Consider the following 24,060-nt stretch of genomic DNA (forward strand, 5'->3'; position numbering starts at 1 on the left):
CATGTTTTGTGGTACATAAGACGCGTTTGACTGTCTATAGTAAAGGGGGGGTTCGTCTTCGTCTTTGGGTGTGGTGCGGACAGAGACTGTGGTGCGTTCGGCTGGGGTTGACGTGGTAACTTTACTCATGTATTTCGGGTGTTTTATCGGCTCGAACTGTTCATTTATGAGATTGTAGGCGCTGGATCCAAATAATGCGCTGAAATAAAGCGATCTATAGGTACATCTCCCATCTCTCTCTTTGAGTTAAACTGTAGGAACTACCCACAGAGTGTCATCTTACCTATTCACAAACATTAACAAGGCATACTTAGGTATGTTTTTCCTCTCACTTTGAACTTTGGGGTTGACCGCTGAGTAAGAGAAAAAAAGGAGATCAGGCATGTCTGATCAAACACCTGATAGAATTATGTTTTTTTTAAGCTTCTGTGGTCTAATCGGTAAGTTGGTAATCCAAGTATTTTTAAAGTTATGTACACTAGGTAATTTGAATACTACTAACGAATTTTCTTACGGTGAGGGAAAACGTCGTGAGGAAACCTGCTCCTTCAGGCAACTGGATGTAAGTATAACAACGATCCAATATTGGTTTAGGTTCCTGCAAAAGTTGCGGTCAGATGGGAGTCGCTTCGTGTAAAAACCTGACTCACTTAATCCAAGATCCATGATCAAATCAAGAGCGTACCCCGGGCTCCTCTCCAGAGTGGTGAGGATGCAACCGGGACTAACGCCAGGCGAATAAGAAAATGCCTTTGTCAACGTTCGTGAATAAAGTAGCGGGCGGGTTTACTTCAGACCGGCAGTGTCTGTCTGTTTGTAGTAAAACTTACAACTACCCTCTTTATTCCGTCGGGGGTTAAAAAGTGGCAGGTACGTACGGTTTATAGTTGTCGTCCTTGAAATACCTAGTGAAATCTTCACTGTCTTCTTTATCTTCATTGTTTTCGTCAGCAAATACTGAACAGAACAGGCAGCTGAAAGTAAAATGACACTATGGATGTCGTAAAAGGCGACTAAGGGATAGGCTTACAAACTTGGGATTCTTTTTTAGGCGATGGGCTAGCAACCTGTCACTATTTGAATGTACTTATGTAGGTACTACTTTTTTCTGAAATTTCCCGCGCAAAAGCTAGTAATTAATAATAGGAATTTAGGTACTTACTAAATTAAAACCACTAGAACGTTAATAGAGAAACCATCAAAATACATTTTGTATGATATTTTTATTATATTGTTTTTAATAATTCTGTTTCCATTCTAAAAACTTAATATTTTTTAGTGTAAACCAAAAAGTTCTAAGTAATAAAAATAGTCATAAAGATTTATATATTGTCGTAACATATTGGGATTTCATAATGCAATATACCTTGACGACAGAGCTACAACGCTACAATTTATAAAATGAAAAATATCCAACATTTATTTTATGAGTTTTGATAAATGTATACACTGGTTATTTTACACAAAAATATTCATCATCCTCTAGGCGTTACTCGTAGTACTGGACTCGGACTTGCGTTCTCACCTCTAGAGAAGAGCCCAGGGTGCGCCTATGACCTCGACCCGATCGACTCGATTAGTTAGATAAGTCAGGTCTAACGACGACGCGGAGAGACTTGGGCCGTGGTTAGGTTGCGAGAGCGATAATTACATACATTTATTTTTTTATAATCTTCTCTTATCTTCAAGCTTATTTCTTTACTTTGATCTTATACAAAAAAAAAATTGTAAGTGTAATATTTCGTAAATTATTTAGTTACAGTGGTAAAAGGTATATCTTGAGATTTTATTAACTTTGTCATATTCTAGCACATGGTATACATATAGTATGTGGGGGGCACAGACGTATACATCGGTGGAGTGGAGGAAATGTGCTATGAGCAAAATAGGTATTTGTGACTAAGTTTTTGCGTTTCAAAGTTTCATTGCAGCTGTGCATTGCAGGTATTCAAAGTTCATTTTAATGGCAACACTGAATCAAATTATTTAACGGGTAATAAATGAAACGCAGCTGTCATGTCATTCGTCGTTGGTTTATTTTCGTCGTCGATCTCGAAGTGTAATCCTCATTCTGTAGTCCCACAAAATTCTTTGTATCCTTGAAACTAATAATATTGTTTTATTTTAAAGTCCCTCTCTGGTGTAAATATAAAAATAAGTCACAAACACTCAGTAATCAGGGAACAACAATAATCCTTTGTGTTTATTATCAAGAGACTTCGATTTACGTATTTTGTTACGTTTCTAAAGAAAATCAAGAATGTACGGATAGTTAATGACCTATATCGTGTAATTATTGAGACGTAGAAAACGAGACTAGTATTTAGGAAATAAATATTTAAGATGGCGTATCGCTCTCTTCGAAACGAATTGACTCCTCCATTGGCTAACTTGGCTGAGTCCTCCACAGCAGCTCCTACAATGATTACCCTGGACCACGAGCATGAAGACGCCACCAACGTGATCATACACAAAGTGCCCAAAAACAAAGGTATGTTCAAACATCATTTCTTTGTTTGCATTGTTCTTCTAAACAATTTAAAGTACCACATGGGTTTTCGAGGGTAACTGTTACCTTTGAACATTTAACCATTTTCTAATGTAAACACTAAATGAAGGCATGTTTATCTTACAAGAAAAGAAAATGCTAACATTTAATTAAGTCAAAATTATTGAGGGTACCTACTAAAACTAATTGAGATATAATTAGATGAAAACACCTCTAACAGGTTCACCATATAGAAGAAATTTAGTAATCGCAATTAAGAAGTTACACTCATTAGAAAATATACATAATTATTTAAATACATGATTGTAGCTATTAGCATCATTTGGAACTCTGTCAAATCAAAATCACTTTGTCATTGTGAATTGTATGTAGAATTATGATTTGTTTTCTTTGTCCTAAATTGATATCCTACCAAATTTAACACAACAGTTAAACTGTTGCTGTTTCTAATCTTCTGTTATGTTAAATATTTGGTATCCTTAAATTAATCACCACCTGTTTTTTTCTCTGTAATTCTTATGGCTGTATGATCATAGTTTTCAGTATTATGGAATAGCTTAAAATGAAAACTCATTCCAGTAACTTCATTGATAAAACAAGTATTATGAAAGACCTAAACAAGATATTAACAAAATGAACATAAAATGAAAAATTAACTTTGCACAGTAGGAGAATGTACAGAGTCGGGCACATAAGTTGATGTGCGTGTGACGCAGTGCATGTTTGTAGACAAAGAGGTTACTTTTGTATTTATTAAACAATCCATGTTCTTACACATAAACCATATAGGATTATAAAGAGAGGAAACGATGTAACATAGTTTCTGCTCATTTCTAAAGAAATATCTTCCATCAGGCCCGAGACGGGAGACATGATGAAAAGTCTTCAAAGTCAATCTAAAATAACATGTGCTTTTAGCAATCTAAAATAACATGTGCTTTTAGCAATCTAAAAGCACATGTTATTTTTGCCTCTATTTAGCTATCCTTGTCTGTCACATGTTGCCTTTCACTTGAAGGCAGATGCTGTTGAAATACAATGTACCTTTCTTTACCTGATACCTTTTTTTTTAGTAAGTTTTTGTATATGGTTTTACATTTTTGCAAATGCAAAAGAGTCATGGGCTTCAGAGTTGTGTTATTATTATTATGTAAAGCTTTAAATATTTTTTTTTATTATATTCTCTGCTCTGCCTATGTTTAACTTAAATTCCCGTTATGGTTCTAGTAGAAATTTCTAGAAAAGAATAGCCTATGTTACTTCTGTGGGCCTTACTCTATCTACATGCCTAATTTCCTCAAAATCAGTGTAATAGTTTTTGAGTTCATTTGTTACAGGCAAAAGTTTTCATTTTATACAAATATTTTCTCTTGATATTATTAATTATGGATTAAGATTAATTTTGTCTGTAACGTAAGATCTTTTTATCAAATACTTTGTCACTAAAATTCACTGTGACATTAGATTAGGTAGTGTTGAAGTCTAAAATTAACAATCAGTTAGTTATCTATTATTCTTCAGTTAAACAGACTAATATTGGTGTTAATCGCCAGTTGTTTTTTCATTCATATTTTTTCATATTTTTTACTGCATTTAGCCTTCATGCACTTCATATTCGAAAGTCCTCTTTACTAGCCTATTGCTATTATTTAATAATAGCAATGATTTACACCCTCAGTGGAATGCTAATAAATGATAAGCCCTAATATTGCTATACTAATGCATTTGTCTTATATATTTTGGGCCTCAAAAATAAATTGTTGCCTTGAAACCGCAACAAAAAGCATGGGCTGGAACAAAGAATAAGTTGGTCTTTGTTTTTTTTACTTAGGCTGCATTGTTTTGACATTTTGTTTATATTGTAACAAAGGCACAAACAATTTGTTTCTCTGTTAAGTTATATCTAAAAAAAAGAATGAAGTGAAATGACTTACACCAAGTGTAGTGATGTTGTGAAGTGAAGTTGTTAAACCTAGCTGTAAGGCAAATTAATATTTTTTATACACATTTAATTTAAAGAAATGCAAGAATAGCAAAGCGACCTTTGTATTATTTGTGTATAGATACATCTATGAACATTAAGCCAAAGCGAATCAAAGTTACTTTTATCCAAATGTTGGATAAAATCATCAGTCTATACATATAACATATAAAACTGTCAATTTGCACACCAAATAATTTAGCTGAATGTGTCAGTCTCTTTATTTTTATGTACTATATGTACTGCAAATTATGCAAATAAGATATCATTGTTTTTTAAAGCTGAAGTGAAGTTTCTTTTTACATTCTCTTATCTTAACACTTCTCAATTTCTCTTGTTTCAGGTGGATGGACGCACATAGACGATTTAGACTCATTTTTTACGAGAATGTACAGATATTATATACGTGGAGGGTTCTGCCCTATGTTGATGTCTGATCTGTTTTCATTACTGCAGTTCATATTCATTGTGTGGTTCTCAACGTTTCTGGTGCACTGTATAGATTACCCGCTGTTGTTTAGAAATGTACCGTTGGAGGATCCTACAGCGAAGTTAACTTTTCATGATGTGATATACCCAACTTCCACGTGCGTGAAGAGTATATCATGGCAGTGGTGAGTAGTTTATAATGTCTTATTCTTAGTCTGTTGCTTATGAAGTTTAAATGCTGGCCGAGCGGATGCACAACATTGACTAAAAGCCAAGAGGAAGTAGTTGTCAATGGAGATGATGTATGGTGTGCATGGCATCTGCGTGAACCGCCGCCATTTTGGTTCAACTAGTGATGTTCAAAATTATGTTTAGTTTAAATTAATCTTATTCTTTCAGGTGGTGCCTTATTGTGTTGTGCGGAGTTATATGGTTGATGAGGTTAACTGTATCATTGTATAATTTAATACATTCGTACGATACAAAATTATTTTATAACAATGCGCTGAAAATTAAAGAGGTAAATATATATATTAGTTTTTGTCGAAACTTGGTTCCGTTCCGTTCTAGAAATTCTACGGAAACAACATCAAAGTTCTCTTTATCTTTCTGAGTATCTACCATCCACCTGGTTGGGATATGGTATGATGACAGTTTTATTTTCAGTATAATTTAAGTTTCTTTGTGTGCCGTGTGGTTCCCGGCACTAAAGTAATAGTACCACTCTATATCTTTCCCATGGGTGTCGTTAAAAGTGACTAAGGGATAGGCTAATTAACTTGGGATTTGAACATCATGCCCTGGCCTAGATAAGAACTCGGGACGATTATGTTTATGGAAGTGATTTATGTTTATTTATATATTTTTTTTGTTTACGTTTGTTTGCAGAGTGATTTAGCATGGATAAATTGGTCGACTATACAGGATAAAGTAAGGGAAGCGCAACTGGAGCATCACATGTGTGTCCATAAACAAGAAATCAACGAATTAGACATTTATCATAGAATACTCAGGTTTGTATTACTATATGTGTTGTTATTCTATCATTAAGCCAAACAGCGGAATTTGGCCGTGGATCAGTCTTTTCAAGACTGTTGGCTCTGTCTACCCCGTAAGGGATAAAGACGTGATGATATGTATGTATCTATTGTTCATTTTATCTTTAATGATTTTGGCTAATCGGTGAAAGTTCGCTTCTCATCATGCCTTGGCCGGGATTCGAACCCGCGACCTCTAGTGTCACTAACAAGCGCACTGCTGCTGTGCCGCAGAGGTGAAGTCTCTGCCTGCCACTCCAGGAAAGAGGCATGATTGTATGTTAAGTTGATATGTATAGGTACTGAAACAAGTATGTCTTTTTGTTACTAAAATATTCCTGGTTAACGGGAAGTAATCCTTCATAAGGATGAGTCCGCTGTGGTGGATGGAAAACGAGTTAAAATACCTTATAATTAATTAGTAATTCGATTCACAGGTTCGATAATTACATGGTAGCGATGGTGAACAAGAACCTGCTACCTTTACAAATAGCTGTGCCTTTCGTCGGTGACTTCCACTACCTGTCCAGGGGGTTGAAGTGGAATTTAGAATTTTTATTATTTAGTAAGTATATTTTGCATAGTGCGAGATGTTGGTACGATTTCGATTTGATTTTGAATGGAGAAACATATTTGCAGCCCCCGCAGTATAGCACGCGCGATGCCGTTTTTATAGCGCGAAAAACTATCGCTGTTCCGTTTCACTAGTAATAAAAAGTGAAAAAGCTTTTAGTTTAAACTTTTAGTTTTTCGTGCGATAAAAACAGCGTAACGCGTGTCCATACTACGGGTGCTATATTGAAACATAAAAGTATTCGGATTTTATAAAAACAGAATCATGAATCAGTCAACATGAAGAAAATTAACATTAAAAATAAAAATCTGGCGACTGGAACCGTGGACCAGTTTTTATTAAAATTCAAAATTCAGAATTTTTTATTCATTATTATAGGATATTATTATATCGCTTAATAATTGTCGTATGGTTTAACAACTTGGTTGACGTCAAATATATTACTTAAAAACTAAGTTTACTGCCGCTTCCAAGGCGTCAGTGCAGAAGAAGCGGTAACAAACTGCACTGCAGCATTTTCTTCAACAGGGTTTTAGTGCAGTGTGCTTCCCAGAACCAATAGAAAAAATAATAGGACCACTCGCATCTCTTTCTAATGGATGTTGTAAAGGCGACAGGCTTAAATACCTGTAACTATTTGAATCTCAATTCTATCATTAAACCAATTGCCTATCAGTCTTTTCAAGATTGTTAGCTCTGTCTACCCAGCAACGGATATATACGTTATTATATAAATATTTTTTGGGAGTTTTAAGCTAAATACATGTTATTTATTCCAGCAAGCCCATGGAGTCCGTGGGAGAACTGCTGGCAACTCCGCGAATGTTACAAGGACCACTCCAAACGGATGATGCTAGCCCGCCAACTGGAGAAGCAGATTCTGATGATGGCCCTCATCAATCTGCTTCTAGCGCCGCTCATACAGGCCTGGCAGATATTGTACTTCTTCTTCAATTACGCTGAGGTAATGAACTTTGCTTAGACTCTGCTCCCGTGGGGGTAGTTCTACAAAATTTAAGATTTCTGATTGTGATCAAATTTTTCATCAGTGACCATTTTATAATGACTCTTCCTCAGACTCTGCTCCCGTGGGGAAATTCTAGAAAATTTTAGATTTCTGATTGTGATTAAATTTTTCATCAGTGACCATTTTATAATGACTCTTCCTCAGACTCTGCTCCCGTGGGGAAATTCTAGAAAATTTTAGATTTCTGATTGTGATTAAATTTTTCATCAGTAACCCTTTTGCGATATTGACAAATAGCATATTAATTTTTTGTCTAAATCTTCCTTATTCTTACTATTATATATTACTGTTAATAGTTTTGAGTTTAGTTTTTAGATACAAAAAAGAAAACTAACCTGCAATACTCAGAGGACTAAAAAAAATTGTTCCTCGTAAAACTTGCAGCTCTATATGCAGATTATCAGTCTATATAATCGTCAAAGAATTTATCGTTTCAAGAAGAATAAAAAATCATCTAGACTTCTTTTTCTGGCGTTAGTGTCGTCCTTATACCGATGATATATTTGAACCTTTGAATGGAGGCACAGGTTCAAATCCCTTAACGGTTTGACAAACGACATTTTAATTCGCCACTTATTAACGTTTCGGCTAAGGACGCTCCTTAATGATTCAACTCTTCGTTTCCTATAACTTTATCCTCTGTTCCAGCTAATAAAACGGTCCCCCGGCTCCCTAGGGCTTCGCACTTGGTCGGTGTACGCCCGTGTGACACTCCGACATTTCAACGAGCTGGAGCACGAGTTGAGAGACCGTCTGAACAGGGCTCACAAACCGGCCACCAAGTATTTGGCCAGCTTCACGTCACCCATCACCACTGTTATAGCCAAGTATGTTGTTTACATTTAATTTTAACTCTCCGCTGCCGTGGAAGAGTGGACAGAGAATGAATCTTTCCACGTACATGCCATAATTCCAGCATTCTTCTTTTTTTGTTTCGTTCACGACAAACAGATATGGATCGATGAGTATCGATAATAATTCATATACAAAATTTGAATTAAGAATAACGTTTCCATAAATAGGTATAAATATTTTTTTTTAAATAAAAGTTGATGCTGGTTATCTTATATTAAATTAAGAATATAATCAAAATACAGTCTAGTAATTATATTTAGTTTTTTATCAGTCTCGGCGTTCTATGCATATCGTTGCATATGTTTATGAAGTGTGAAGGAGATTTAGGATTACCCGATGTTTTAGTATAAGAAAATATCATTTCTTTCATTAACGTCTTGTTTGAATAGAATAGAATAGAATAGATTTATTTACAAAATTGGATACAAGGTATCAGTTATTGACGTCACATAACTTAAATCTAATTATAACTACTACCGCTTCCAAAGCGCATGTGTAGAAGAAGCGGCGGAACAAACTACACTGCAGCATTTTCATAGGACGTCAATTTACAAATATAGATCTCTTAAATCTAAATCGTGGACGAATGCACATTGTCTACATTAAAAAACATGTATGAATGTAGAACTAATTATGTCAATAAGAATATTTCGTCAAATAAAATAAATATAAAATAAAATATGTACATACTGTACAAATTATGTCAAGATCATGTCAAAAATACACAAGCATTTAAGAGGCCATTATGTCCAGCTCGGGCCACACATGTTTATCATTAATATAATCATCCGTGCTGTAATAGGCTTTCCTACAAAGCTCAACTTTAATATACTGTTTGAATTTTCTATCATTCATTTCAAGAACACTTTTTGGTAATTTATTATTATTTGTGTCACTAAACCCATCTCCCACCCACCTTTCTCTTTTTCCTCCTGGCGTAAACTGTTATTTTCAGACCTCCCTGGGGAGACTCGAATGCAAAGATTAATTGAATCATTTCTTTACAGGAACGTCTTGTTCGTGTCGGCGAGCGTTCTCGGCGTCCTGGTAATGTTGTCGGTGTACGATGAGGACGTGTTGACTGTGGAGCACGCGTTGACCGTCATCACGCTATTGGGCTGTGTGGCGGCTGGCGCTAGGTACGTAATACGGACATACGTAAACTAATACAAGTACACTAGCTGTTCCCGCGACTTCGTCTGCGTGGAATAGTTATTTTGGGCATCATTGAAGCCCTCGAGGAGGAATAATTTTCCCCGTTGTTATTTTTTTCACATTTTCCATTTTTTCTTCGCTCCTCATAGTTGCAGCGTGATGATAAATAGCCTAAAGCCTTCCTCAATAAATGTTCTATTAAACACAAAAATAATTTTTCAATTCGAACCAGTAGTTCCTGAGATTAGCGCGTTCAAGCAAACAAACTCTTCAGCTTTATAATATTAGTATAGATACACACACAGGCAAGTTAACACACACATACGCATCCAAGTAAACTTTATAATTAGAATATTAGGCATTGACGTAGAAAAAAGGCGACGTAGTGTGGTTTGAAAGAAAAAGTGAAGCTTCGTAATGGCGGCATTGTATGCCAATGTCATATGTCATGTGTGAGTGACAGAAAATGAGGTAATCTATGACGTAATGGCGGTCGACTGTCACAATATTGGTGAGAGTGTGTGTCTGAGGCATGTATATACATATGTACCTACTATGGGTCGCCATCCTATTAGTGCTTTATTTTGCTGTATAGTAACACTCTGTCCGCCTTTTTTTCTACGTTTATGAAGTCGGGTCATCACGTCATCACGGTGTAGGCGTAGGTATGTGATACTCATAGAATTTAATATGGAACTGGTCACGATCCCTGCATATCCCTGCATTTCGTTGACCTCACCTTTTGCCGGAACGTTCCCGATTTGATCAAGGTACGTTACCTTGTGCCGTAACATTTTTCCAAAATGTTTGTTTATTGACGTAGACAGGCATGATTGTTGAAGAGTATACAATATCGGATTTAATGACTGACTGACTTGATGTTGTCGAAAAAGTCCCGAGAAGGGCGAAGCACCCACAGCTATTACTCGACCAATACAAAGAATGGATAATGCCAGCAATCCGGGCAATTGGAAATACCTAGTCTCTGCCTACTCTTCCGGGAAAGAGACTTGTTTTTGCATGTATGTATGTATAACAGCACAAACAACGTTCGGTTTCGGTTCCCGCCAAAAAGTTCTTATACAATTGACTTTATTTTTTTTAATTTTTGTCAGGGCATTGATAGGGGAAGAGGATCGCTTGGCGGGCAGCACAGGGCCGGCCAGGGGCGAAGAGTTGTTCGTGCAAGTGTTGGGCCACGTCCACTACTTACCAGCGGCGTGGCGAGGCAGGGCCCATACAAAAAATGTGGCGGAATTGTTCCAACAACTCTTCCAGTTTAGAGCGGTGAGTGGACAGACAAACACATACAAATAGATAGATAAACAATTTTACAGCTGAACGCGGCCTTACAGTGTTGAAAAGACTGTTGGCTCTGTCTAACTCAAACCGGATAGACACGTGATTATGTGTATGTATGTATGTCTGCAGAATAATGTAACTCCTTGTTACAAATGAAGATCAAGAATGTATACAAGCAACGACTATAATTTTGTCTTTCAATTATGTATATATACATACACATACATAACTTATCTTTTTGTTTGTACGTTATAGTAATAAGTTATACATTTTCACAATTTTTTTTTAATTTATAATAGAATAGAAATTTTCATTATGACACTTTTATTTCGCAGGCCTATATACTATTTGAGTTGCTCAGCCCTATTCTATGTCCGTGGGTGCTGTTGAAGTTGCGTGCGCGTGCGCTGGATATAGTCGACTTCTACAGGAACTTCACCGTCAGCGTGGTCGGTATTGGCGATGTATGCTCGTTTGCGCAGGTAATTGTTTCTATACTCGCTTTTCAGCCTGCGTTAAACTATAGATAAACGCCGTGGGGTTACCAGAAAAAAATTGTCTACTAATTGTGCCTAATTTTCTACTTAAGTACCTTATTCCTTAACCGACTTCAAAAAAAGTGGAGGTCCTCAATTCATACTTATAATCACGTCTCATACTATCCCTTGCGGAGTAGACAGTGCCAACAGTCTTGAAAATACTGATGCGTGGTCTACGCTCAGCTATTATTTAGCAATTACAGATTGGCTTTATGATAGGGTTGAGATCCAAATAGTGAAAGGTTACTAGTCAATCGTCTAAAAGAAGAAACTCAAGTTTATAAGAATAATCCTGAATTCGACTCAATTTATCTATTCAATGTATATAATCTACTAATCTGCCGTGTGGTTCCCGGCAGTGCCGTGAGGTTCCCGGCACCAATACAAAAAAGAATAGGACCACTCCATCTCTTTCCCATGGATGTCGTAAAAGGCGACTAAGGAATATGCTTAAAAACTTGGGTTTCTTCTTTTAGGCGATGGGCTAGCAACCTGTCACTATTTGAATGTCAATTCTATCATTAAGCCAAACAGCTGAACGTCTTTTCAAGACTGTTGGCTCTGTCTACCCCGCAAGGGATATAGATGTGACCATATGTATGTATGTATAATCTAACCACAGCTGGACATCCGCCGCCACGGGCACCCCGACTGGCAAGCGCCGGGCAAGTTCGGCAAACCTAAAGCGGCGAACACACAGTACAACCAGGGGGAGGGTGGGAAGACGGAACTGTCCCTGGTCGCGTTCTCGTGCAGACACCCGGGGTGGCAGCCCGCCGAGCCCGCCCAGAGACAGTTCCTCAGGTCGCTGAGGCAGAGCATGCACCACGCTTTACCAAACAACAACGCTCTGGTGAGACTCTGGCCACTGATTTCAACAATTTTCCAGTGATACATACTTACATACATAAAATCACGCCTCTTTCCCGGAGGGGCAGGCAGGGACTACCTCTTTCCACTTGCCACGATCTCTGCATACTTACTTCGCTTCATCCACATTCATAACTCTCTTCATGCTTTTTCCGGCGATACGTGCCGATTTTTGAAGATTTTAGGTTTGGTGTGACAGTTTGGACGCAATTTGTTTTCTACCAAAAGATGGCGTTGTACGAGTTTTCGTAGTTCAATTTGACAGTTTCGACGCCATTTTGAAATTAGGGTTGAAGAATTTTCTACAACTAGATTTTTCGAATACTTTTCAGCTTGATGTAGTAATATTTACACTATATTATACTTGTTCTGTTTAAAGATTTTTTAGTCCTTTAGTTTATGTCATAATCTTTAAGATTACAATTGAAATTAGTCGTCAATTTGTAGTCTTAAGATTAAAGAGTTACAAGACCAATTTATTCGTGAGTATTTCAAAATAAGTCTAGTCTTTTAAATAGTTCTTAAAAGATGTAAGTCTCTTTCATCGCTAATCCTATTATATAAAGTCAACGTCAACTGACAGTCGTAACTTTAACCATTTATTTTTCAGAACAAAACAATGTTGGGGTCTTATATCCAGCAGAGTATATTCGGCGCGAACACGCCTTTACCGGCGGTGTTGTCATATTATCAACAAAGGCCAGCATACAGACTCCAAGTAAGTACTACCTTGTTTTCTTATTATATAGTGCCGTGTGGTTTGTTGGTTCGAGAAATGAAAAAAGGCGAAACATACAAAACCGAAAGGTTCTTTCAAGATCTACAAAATAATTTGTTCTGCCTATAAAACTGAGTATTGTACGCAGTATCTTATTATCAAATAAATAATTTGCACAGGATATGGACGAAACAAGCGACGAAGAAGACATGGAACCCGGTACAGCCGGTCGGCCGGGGTCCGGTCTGGGCGGCGTGGGGTCCGGTCTGGGCGGCGTGGGGTCCGGTCTGGGCGGTGTGGGGTCCGGTCTGGGCGGCGTGGGGTCCGGTCTGGGCGGTGTGGGGTCCGGTCTGGGCGTAGCGGGGTCGAGTCTCGCCGGCGTGGGGTCCGAATTGGGCACCAGCGTGTATGGACTGGACCCGAGAACGGGAGACGGCGAAGACAGGAGAGACATGTCCGTTAGCACGCTACATTTGTACGATTTACATCTGTCACAGGTACAATTATAATTGGTTTTCTTATATTTTATTAATTAATTGGTTTAGAAACACAAATATTTGTAGGTACAAGTATAGTGGAAAGATGTTGTGTAAGACAGAATTCACAAATTTTATTTTTATAAAGTCGCGACTGATAACCATAAAACCATATTATCATACATCTTATGTAATTATAACATTAAATAAAAATGTGCCGTGTTGTTCCCGTCATCAAAAGAAAAAAGGATAGTACTACTCCATCTCTTTCCTGCCCCCCCAAGGGATATAGACGTGACATATGTATGTAGAATTAAAATAAATGTTTGGACAAAGTACAGAGCATTGAGTTCATTCTAAGTTTTGCTCAATAAAAAATACTTCTATTCAAAACGAAAGATCGTCAGTGTAAGTATCGAATATTAACCCTATTACAGGCCGGACAAAACGTGTCAGCATGTTGCACGAACAACTGCAGCGAGCGCGGCCGCCAAGAGAGATGGGGTAGCGGCGAGGACACGCCTTTGTTACACCGCCCATAACACCGGAGTTGCGTCGCTTCGAGCGCCCAAATCGTGACAGCTCTACCCCCAGTGTGGGTATAGCGATATATAAACTACATTGTCTTTGCTGCAACTTGTTGCAAGGCACCTAATTTTACTAAAAAGAAATATGTTTATGTTGTGCAACTTGTTGCATGTGATCGTGATCTGTGTTGCGAGCTTATTGTGGATGCTATGCAAATAGGGTAATAAAGATACTCATCAAAAGTTGCTGCAACTTGTGTTGCAGAAATTTATTACAAGTTAAAAAATCTTCTTAATAAGTTAATCCTCGAATAAGTTTGTAATACAGTTAATTCGTATATGTGAATTTGTAACAATTAGACTTTGCTTTGCAACAAGTTGCACCAACCCATCTAAATTACGTCGTCTGTGTATAGCATAATAATCACTTGCTCATATTTCAGTCTTGTTTTAAAACTTTTTAAACGTATTCATATTGGGTCTCTTAAATGTGTTCATTTTTGGCATATATACATAAGGGATATTCTTTTTTCAAAATTTAGGGACCTAATTTGGACATATTTTTGAGGTACAGTAAATAATAACTAATTGCATACCACTTGGGTCTCGGTTGCAAATTATTTTTGACGATGTGTTGCTATTAAATTGTTGCAACAAAAATGCTAGTTTATTTGATTTTTTTTCCACTCGTAGGTTAATTTGGACATGTCATGTTTTTTTTTTAATATAAGGTATAGCAACCATTAGGATTGCTCCCATTGAAATTCGTGTTTCGACTTATGATTATGAATTAATTTACTTAAGTTCGTTCACACATCTAAGTTAGGTATTAATTATAATCAATAAAAAATATAAATTATGACATACATTCACAATTTTCTTATCGCGATTGATAAATTAAATAATTTAATTTTACATTTTCAATAAATACCATCTAAATCGACAAACCTCGCCCACGTCAAATTAGGGTGATAATTTTACATCCTAGGCAGTTTCTCTGCTTAAAACCAAAATGTTTTTAAATTACAAATTGAAGCCAAAGCTTTATATTGCAAAATAAATTAATGTTGTTCACTCAGAACAAACGACGTCATGTTGTATAACGTTGTGAATTGTGAAAGACTCGGTCAGTGTAAAATTCCTGTAAAATATTGGAACATTTTAATTTTCCACTGTAATTTTTCCTTCTTGGTCTCGCAAATTGTCGCTTGGAGACGCAACGGAAAATAGTTATTAGGTTTATAGTTTTGCAGAAAATATAAAAAAAATTAAAAATGTGGATCTTCAAACTTAGATCAATAATCATTAATCAAATTAAATAATTTGATTACACTTGGTTCGTCTAGTATGTTCGTGAAATGTGTATATCTTTGAAGGATAATCTGATTAAAGCGCACACAATATAAACAAAATTACAAGAAAAAATTGTACACTGACTTTTTGAATAAAAACTTTTACATAATTCGCGTAGATATAGAAAAGTACCTGTGAATTGTGATATAAACAATGACGTGTCCGCAAACAACATTTATGTGTAAGAAGTATCGACAAGAGTGTCCGTTTTTTATGAATTATTGAATATAAAAGTGATTTTGAGTGATGTTTGCTGTGTAGAACGGCCATTTTGATTCGCTACCCCATTGACATTGGCGGTGAGACTAGGACGTTTAGACGACTCGAAATGGTCGTTTGAAATTCGTGTTTGGAATAAGTGTGTTTTATAAAAATAAGTTTGAATAGATCTCGATTATGATTGATTGGTGCGTATAAGTATGTATTATTTTTAATTTTCATTTCATTTTTCTACAGAACTCAAATTCGAAGTGATTGTATACCAGCTTTTTGTTTGAGTTTTGTTTGATTACATTTGGGCATCGGCTCAATTGGGAATTTTCAATAGACGGGAGCAAGCTCAGGCAATTGACACACGATTGTGTTAAATATAGATTTGATAAGTGATAGGTACAACGAATGTTGACATTGCTAATTTATTTACAGGCTGACTTTTCAAACAATATCCAAATTAAGTATCAAAATCATGATATTGCTGTGACGTAATTTATGAACGGCCCCTAGGGACAGACTGCAAACTAGTTGAAAATAGTACGATTCTTTTCAAAAGTCATCCAAAATAATGTCCAGACTTCGGTAGCAGTGAGTTTCGTTGTTTTGTTCATAACTGTTGTGATTCTTTCGTAATATTAACTAGTATTTAAGTAAGCGTAGGAAGCACTTGCCTGGTATTCTGACGACGAGATACTTTAGCAATAATATTGACTGTAGATGTTTAATATAATTAATATAGTTGGGCTCATTGGCGGTCAGGCGAAAAAATAAAAACAATCTATAAAAGTACTAAAAACAAGCCCCGCAAATAAACTTGTGTTTTATTCCGCTGTTAAATATAAAAAAAAAATACTTAATGATCTTTTTGAGATCCATCCGTTTTTGATTCTATATATGTATTTTGTTAATGCAACAAGCTTAGGACTTAGTATTAACATGTAACACAATAGTAGTAAACATGCAATAGACAATCTCATTTATACACTTAAAAATACATAGAAAACTATAGGCTGTCAACGTGCTTTATACAAACATTATACATTATAACATTATAGATGAAGAATATATATATATATATAAATCATTTTTAAATTGTACTTTGAAATGTGATCGCAATATAAGTTTTCGGTACCACAAATATCTGTGAATACGTGTACAAATATTTGCCCGTAATAGAAATCGAATAAGAACCTTAGCTAATGCTTTTTATATGCAATATTGTAATAATATATCGTTAGTCGTTTTTAATAATCAGATTATCATAAAAAATGTTTCAGTTAAAATTTTTCTCAATCCATCTGACATCAACTTAACATTTGTACGCATCTGTTAAAATGTGATAGTTATTATTATATATTTTTTAACGGTTTCATTAATCGCTGTTTCCACTATTATAAAAAAAAGACGATTAAATTCAGTTCAGGAGTATATGGCGATACGATTGATTATGATTTTAATTTTTGTTTTAAATTTTTTTATTATTATTTTAATTAATTTTTTAATTTCTTTTCTTCAATTTTACGCCTCGTAAAGGCCTTTTAGTTTAAGCTTATTTTTTGAGAGAAAACCAAAGTTTTTTATTTTCTGAATATGCAGCAGACATGCTGTTTTTAGTTCTACTGGCTGTACAAAAAACTGTAGTAGTCTTTGGTACTACTGCACGTGAAAAATTTTTAAGAGTACTTACTCCAATTTTTTTTTAGCCTGAGTTTTTTTAAACTACTTTTCCCCGAAGTATAAAAGTGTACCTTTAAATGTAAAATAAATACTATAAATAATGTAACTATAAAAGTATTTATGGGTATATATTTTTCTTTACTGACACTAAAGTTATGACATCTTTTGTTTATTGCCACTTACCTATACAATGAAATACATACCTATATACGTATGTATTTCAAGTAGTGTGATTCCGTTTATTGATTTATTTATGTAGATATATAATATAAAAAACATATTATATAGGGTTAAAAATATAAATGACAAAAAAAAAATATATAAAAATGAAATACCAAAAAAATAGGGATATGAAAAAGTTATCTAGTAGAGATTTTCTTATTACATTTATAACTGATTTTAAACTTTCGCGTCGCATTATACTTTAATAATACAGGTATTAAAAGCGCAGGTAACGTACCTTTATTTTATCTCGGACGTTTCGAACCATATATATAAGGTACAATGATCCGTGGTCACTGGGCGATTCGAAACGTCCGCTCAATATAAAGGTGCGTCACGTGCGCGTTTAACACCTTTATATATAAATACATTTAATATGTTGGTTCATTTCAATTTGTAATCATAGAATATTATTGTTAATCCTTTAATCTCAGCTGTACCCCGTTTCGACTCGGAGCGAAACAACGGATTAAGATTGCAGCTTTTCTCATACTTTCCACGAGATTATCGACATCACATAATATAAATAACTAATTTCTCGTTTTCATAATTCTCAATTACCTAATAGAAAAATATAGGTACGTCTAAAAACGGGTCATCGAAGATATGTGTACATAATTTCTACATACTGACTACATAATTTATGAATACCGACGGACGGACAAACAGGAGATATGTATGTAATAATATGGTCGTTAATTATACATATTTTGGTGTACTTCATACGCTAATGGTTTTGTAATTTTCAAAAACTGTGGACGTAGATGAAAAATTTCGCTTCATTCTGTTTCGCTCACTAAACACTTTTACACGAGTCAGACAATATGTTTATGTTATTTCGAAACAACAGTAGCGAATGAGACAGAATGAGACGGTCTTGGTTGCCCTGTTTGTTGCAAGATAAAAATAAGCAATTAACTAATAATGGGCCAAATTTGAAAGTTTAATTTGTGATATAATCTAGATATAGTTAGGACCGTGTAGAGCTTTGGTAAATAACTGTTTTATACAAATTCTAGAGGCTACATTAGTTTACAGACTTAGTAGACCACGCCCGAACGTAAAAGGGATATAAGTACAGATTTTGTAATTTTACATATGTCTGATTTAAATAGAGTTAACATGCGTCTAATAGAAGCGGAGTGTTTTGGGAGATATACAGAAATCGACCAATGATGTTTTATTTGTCAAGATTGCGCGCTGTGATTGGTCGATTGTACACGAATCCGTTTCATTGTAAATTTAAAATTAAAACAATAGGCATGCTCAATAATGTTACATTTTGGCTTTAAATTTCATGTATAAAGTATAAATATAATTAAATAAGATGTAAGGGCACTTACTATTCACTTTACCATTGCACCTTAAATAATATAAAAAGCAGTTTTTAACGCTCCGTTTTTTTTTAAACTTTGGTCGAAGTTTCGAGTAAAATAAGTTTTTTCGGAACCCCGACGAAAGTTTTCTGAAATAATATGTAAACACAGTTATTGAAGACACTTTAGCTTAATTATAAATCCTACATTGTTAAAACGCTTCCATAACTATTACTAAAACTTATTTATCATAGTTACCTTGGAATAATAAGGTTAGTTGAAATGAGATAGATATGTATAAAAAGAAAAAATGATAGTTTTTGCACAAATATGATATTCGTTGATAATACACAATTAGTGATACGAAATTCATGTATAGTTTTATAAAGTGATGAATGATAATGAAACATAATGTAAATATTAGTGATTCATAAAATAAGCGTCTAGATTCTTTTTGTTTATTTACAAGAGATCTGCCAAACGGGTTTTAAAAATATCTTTTATGTTTTTTTTTTGTATACTCTTTTAGTCTATAGTTTCCATATTGTATTGTGATAGTCAAATCTGGATATCTTCTATCTAGTCTATGTAAAAAGCTGAAGACACGATGTAAGTACGTTAAAACTGTTAGTGTCTTAACACAACTATTTATAGTTATCAAAAAGAATTGAGGTTTTATTCAATACTCGACATAACATTTTGCATTTTGTGATAACATAATTGTAGAAATATTAATTGTATCGTTTAGTTTATCATTAAGCATCATGCACGATATATTTCTACTATTTATCGTTACCATAGATAACTAAACTTCTTTTTGGTGTTCACATTATTGACATCTTAATGTAACCAAAACAATTTTACATAAAGCTATCTACAGCACAAGTTGATTCAAGATCCAAGTATTGAATTCAACTCGAATCTTTTTGTTAACAATAAATAATTGTGTTACAATGCCTCCTTGAACGAATGTATTCTAACGTAACAATGTGATAGCAATAATAAAAGAGAGTAATTTTTCTGTACAATATTTACTAAATTATATTTATTCATATCAAAATTACGATGCTTTTGCGTCTGTCTGAGGCTTTTTTCGCCGCTGGTGATATTGCTATAGTGAGTGGCCGTTAAGTAGAATATCCTACTTTATATACTATATATGTATATATATGTTGTCTTGTTGTGTGTTCATTATATTCCTAGTGCCATGTACTCGTTTAGAGGCACGTTTGCTTTCATGTTATTTGAATAGACTTAAATTTGTAAGTTTTGAGGTTAGATTTAAAATATGGCGGGGAAAGTACATAAAGACGGATTACGTCATATTTTATAGTACAGCTACTAATGTTATGGAAGAGTTTGGATAATAAAAACGGTATTAATCTGACGGAAAATTTCAACTTTAGTCGATTTTTTGGTGGTTAAAAAAAGAGTAGTTATTTCATCCTAGATTCCTTTTTCCAGTCATTTTTAATAATAAAAAGAGATTTTCAGTGACTCACATATATTTCGTGAAATTGAACTACGGTTGACCGTTTTTAATATCGAAATTTATAGTCAGATTAGAGTAGAATTAATTATAAGAATGGCACGTCGGATTGTATTGAATCCCGAACAAATGGTAAAGAGAACTTGTCATAGTACAGTGGTTTGGATTTCAACGATTTGTAAAAGGAACGCAATAAGGTCCAATAACTTTAAAAAAGTTTGCCGATGCGCACACGTTTTTATTGTTTTTTTTTTAATAATGCTAGGTACGTACTGTACATGGTCGTGTGTGTGTTGTACACAAAAATGAACAATATTTTTATATTGCTACAACTTTTAAATCATACCAATGTATGAGAGTAATAACATTTTTTATTACATCAATTAACACCATTAACCAAATTTGTAAATATTAGTTCAATTTATCGATAAGAAGTAAGAGTATTTGTGATATCATTATATTTTTGTCTGCACTTGATATTGGTAAGTCTAGAATATTTTCTTAAAGTTTTCGAATTGAACGGAATAAAAAATTGTTGTGAATGTAATACGAGTGAGGGTTGCCAACCTCGTTTTTTTAAATATTCGCCTCGTTTTACGCATTGTAAATAAAATTCTCGAAAATTAATTGTTTTTGTTTTTAAAAACCTGTTCTTCTTTAAAATAGTAATTATTCAAATGTCGTTCACTGATTGTTATATATTAGATCTTAGACGTTATTTAATTGTACAAAACGAGTTTAATAGTCTGTTTATCATTAAGAATAAACAGGTATCATTAACTCTCAATAATAATATGTATGTAAAAAGTGCTACCTACTCAGTTTAAAAAATAATTTCAATGAAAAAATCAAGTGGACGCTTTGTCTTATTGGATTCTAAAGTCTGAACTAGAACCTAGGAACAGATGGTGGCAAGGTGTTTTTTAAAATGCATCTATAGTGGTTCAAGTTAGACTCTACTAAATTCGAGATATTTTTTGACAGGAATTGTTCTGTCCTGGTGCTTGTTCTCATACATACATAAAGTCACGTCTATATCCCTTGCGGGGTAGACCGAATCAACAGTCTTGAAAAGACTGAAAGACCACATTCAGCTGTTTGGCATAATGATAGAATTGAGATTGAAATAGTGGCAGGTTGCTAGCCCATCGCCTAAATAAAAGAATCCCAAGTTTATGCATCTATCCCTTAATCGCCTTTGTCGACATCCACGGGAAAGAAATGGAGTAGTCCTATGCTTTTTTGTATAAGTGCCGGGAACCACACGGTCGTGTTGGTTCTTATGTCTCCAAATTCCAGTTTCCAGAGATTCCTTTGTTAATTTTGGACCTCAAATACATCCTACGGAAATCAGAAAAAGTCGCGGGAAAATTACCAAAATTTGTACAAAAAAAATTATGAAATCCCTCTAAAATAAAAGTTTTGAGATAGAGAGGAGATTTTACCTATTTTGCGGTAGGATTTAATTTATTTCCATAGATTCCAGAAAAGCCTAAAAAAATTATAATGACAATAATAAATAATCAAAAATTTGGTACCTAGAAATCTCAGAAAGTAAATGTTATCACGTATGTATGTATATACAGGGCGTGTCACAAGGCACGAGCGCCATTTTAGTTCAACTTATGTGCTGGGCATTTCATAGTCTGTTTGTTAATAATGATTCGAAATAAATGCACATACCAAAACAGCATAATGCTGTATTAATTACTAAAAAGAAAAAAACGATACGAAAATAATTAGCGGTTTCGGCTTTACTTGAAATAGGTAATTACTGGAACTACCTATTTCAAATTTATTTGTCGTGTGGTTCCTCGCACTTTAGAAAGGGACAACTCCATTTTTTCTACAATAAAAGCTTAGAAGTTGAAACGTGATAACAAAAAAAATAAATAAGACGAAATCATTTGTGCCATCATCTTATGCCGTGTGGTTCCCGGCACCAATAAAAGACATGAATAGGACCACTCCATATCTTTCCCATGGATGTCGTAAAAGGCGACTAACGGGATAACTAATAAACTTGGGATTCACCTTGTAGGCGATGTACTACCAACTTGTGACTATTTGAATTTCAAAAATTTCCATCATTAAGCCATTCTTACATGAGCGTCCTACCGTGTCTCCGGCGCCTTCACTAATGTAACGAGGCACATAGGGATCTTATATAAACCATAATAGATACTTAATTATATATTTTGCTTATTGTTATAGGGATTTGAGGTTAAAAAAATATATATCATTTTCAATATGTCAAATCACTTATGTTGTTTTTCTAAATTCGTTCTTATATACATACAAATATACATATAATCGTCCATATCCCTTTCGGGGTAGACAGCCAACAGTCTTGAAAATACTGATAGGCCACATTCGGCTTACTGATAGAATAGAGATTCATTGAAAGTGACAGTTTGCTAACCCGTGGCTTTAAAGAAGAATTCCAAGTATATAAGCATATCCCTCCCTTCCCTTTTTTTCACATTTTTCATTATTTCTTCGCTCCTAATAGTTGCAGCGTGATGTTTGTTTGTTGTCGTTTTATTTATTACAGTACCTACCTATTTTATTTTAATGGCTTCAATTAATTTAAATTTGATTGTTTCAAGTGATTTTATATGCGTGCGTGCCATTTTGACTTATTTAAATTGAAATTACAATCTATAGATAACTTAAATCAGAAAACTAGCAGTGCAATTGCTTGAGTCTGTGTCACGGTAAGCATATAACATGCCAATTCATTATTCATGCCAATAATATGAATGTGATATGTGCGTGTTGTGGTATACCTACTTATCAGCTGACCCATGGTGTTCAGTGACTTTATACCACCAAAACCCACCAACTTTATGGTTAATCGTGTGAGATGTGACGTAGTGCCGTGTGGTTCCCGGCATCAATACAAAAAAGAATAGGACCACTCCATCTCTTACCCATGGTTGTCTTAAAAGGCGACTAAGTGATATGTTTACAAACTTGAGATTCTTTTTTGGGCGATGGGCTAGCAACCTGTCACTATTTGAATCTCAATTCTATCGTTAAGCCAAATAGCTGAACGTGGCAATTCAGTCGTCAAGACTGTTGTATCTGACTACCCCGCAAGCGGTATAGATGTGACTATATGTAATGTATGTGTACATGTAGTCACGGCAATATCCCTTGCGGGGTAGACAGAGCCCACAGAATTATAATAAAAAGATTGAATGGTAATGTTATTGATGTGTGTGGAAGACGCGTTGAAATCTTTTCTATGTGAGATTTGTACGAATTGTTACAAACATTGTTCCATGGATTTACTTGACTATTGTGAAGTACCTATAAGTTTAAATTAATAATTATAGAATTTAATCTAATTTAGTAGTTATAACATACTATGTGATCGTGTTTTAAAGACTTTCCTGTATACCTAAGCATAGTCTGGATTGTAATATCATACATATAATCACGACTATATCCCTTGCGGGGTAGACAGAGCCAAGAACATCAAGTTTTTAAAAGAATCTGTGTTTTTTTATTGGTATATCTTCGAAAGTGGCAAGTGGAAAGAGGTAGTCTCTGCCTACCCCTCCGGGAAAGAGGCGTGATTTTATGTATGTATGTATGTATGTATATCTTCGAAACCGAATCAAATCGAAAAGGCTCTTCATTTTGAATTATTTTTTTTTCCGATAATTGATGGCACAATTACTTCACCGATAAAAAAAATACAAAGAACCATTTTTCAAAACAAGTTTCGGATGTAAACGCAAGGGTGTGATGGTGGTTTCTGGCCGGGTACTGTCAGCACGGCA

General features: G+C 34.8%; 1 protein-coding gene across 1 annotated transcript; it reads left to right on the forward strand.

Moving 5' to 3' along the window:
* The first annotated feature begins 2,037 nt into the window (after positions 1–2,037).
* LOC106130582 (autophagy-related protein 9A) lies at positions 2,038–20,896 on the forward strand. The gene is made up of 14 exons (XM_060953528.1): positions 2,038–2,491; positions 4,834–5,104; positions 5,319–5,439; positions 5,808–5,932; positions 6,394–6,521; positions 7,310–7,494; positions 8,206–8,384; positions 9,420–9,551; positions 10,683–10,854; positions 11,205–11,351; positions 12,031–12,261; positions 12,889–12,996; positions 13,176–13,493; positions 13,910–20,896. Exons 1-14 carry the CDS (start codon positions 2,344–2,346, stop codon positions 14,012–14,014), a joined length of 2,370 nt encoding a protein of 789 aa, XP_060809511.1. The 5' UTR covers positions 2,038–2,343; the 3' UTR covers positions 14,015–20,896.
* Positions 20,897–24,060: the final 3,164 nt, after the last annotated feature.

Source organism: Amyelois transitella, chromosome Z (assembly GCF_032362555.1).
Source record: "Amyelois transitella isolate CPQ chromosome Z, ilAmyTran1.1, whole genome shotgun sequence".
In the NCBI taxonomy this organism is placed as follows: Eukaryota; Metazoa; Arthropoda; class Insecta; order Lepidoptera; family Pyralidae; genus Amyelois; species Amyelois transitella.

What these genes read in the sequence shown, in the direction of transcription:
- LOC106130582 (XM_060953528.1), top strand. Translation starts at nt 2,344, where the DNA reads ATGGCGTATCGCTCTCTTCGAAACGAATTGACTCCTCCATTGGCTAAC. An exon ending in ATCACCACTGTTATAGCCAA is followed by an intron (nt 8,385 to 9,419) that starts GTATGTTGTTTA and finishes ATTTCTTTACAG; the next exon opens with GAACGTCTTGTTCGTGTCGG. An exon ending in AACTCTTCCAGTTTAGAGCG is followed by an intron (nt 10,855 to 11,204) that starts GTGAGTGGACAG and finishes TTTATTTCGCAG; the next exon opens with GCCTATATACTATTTGAGTT.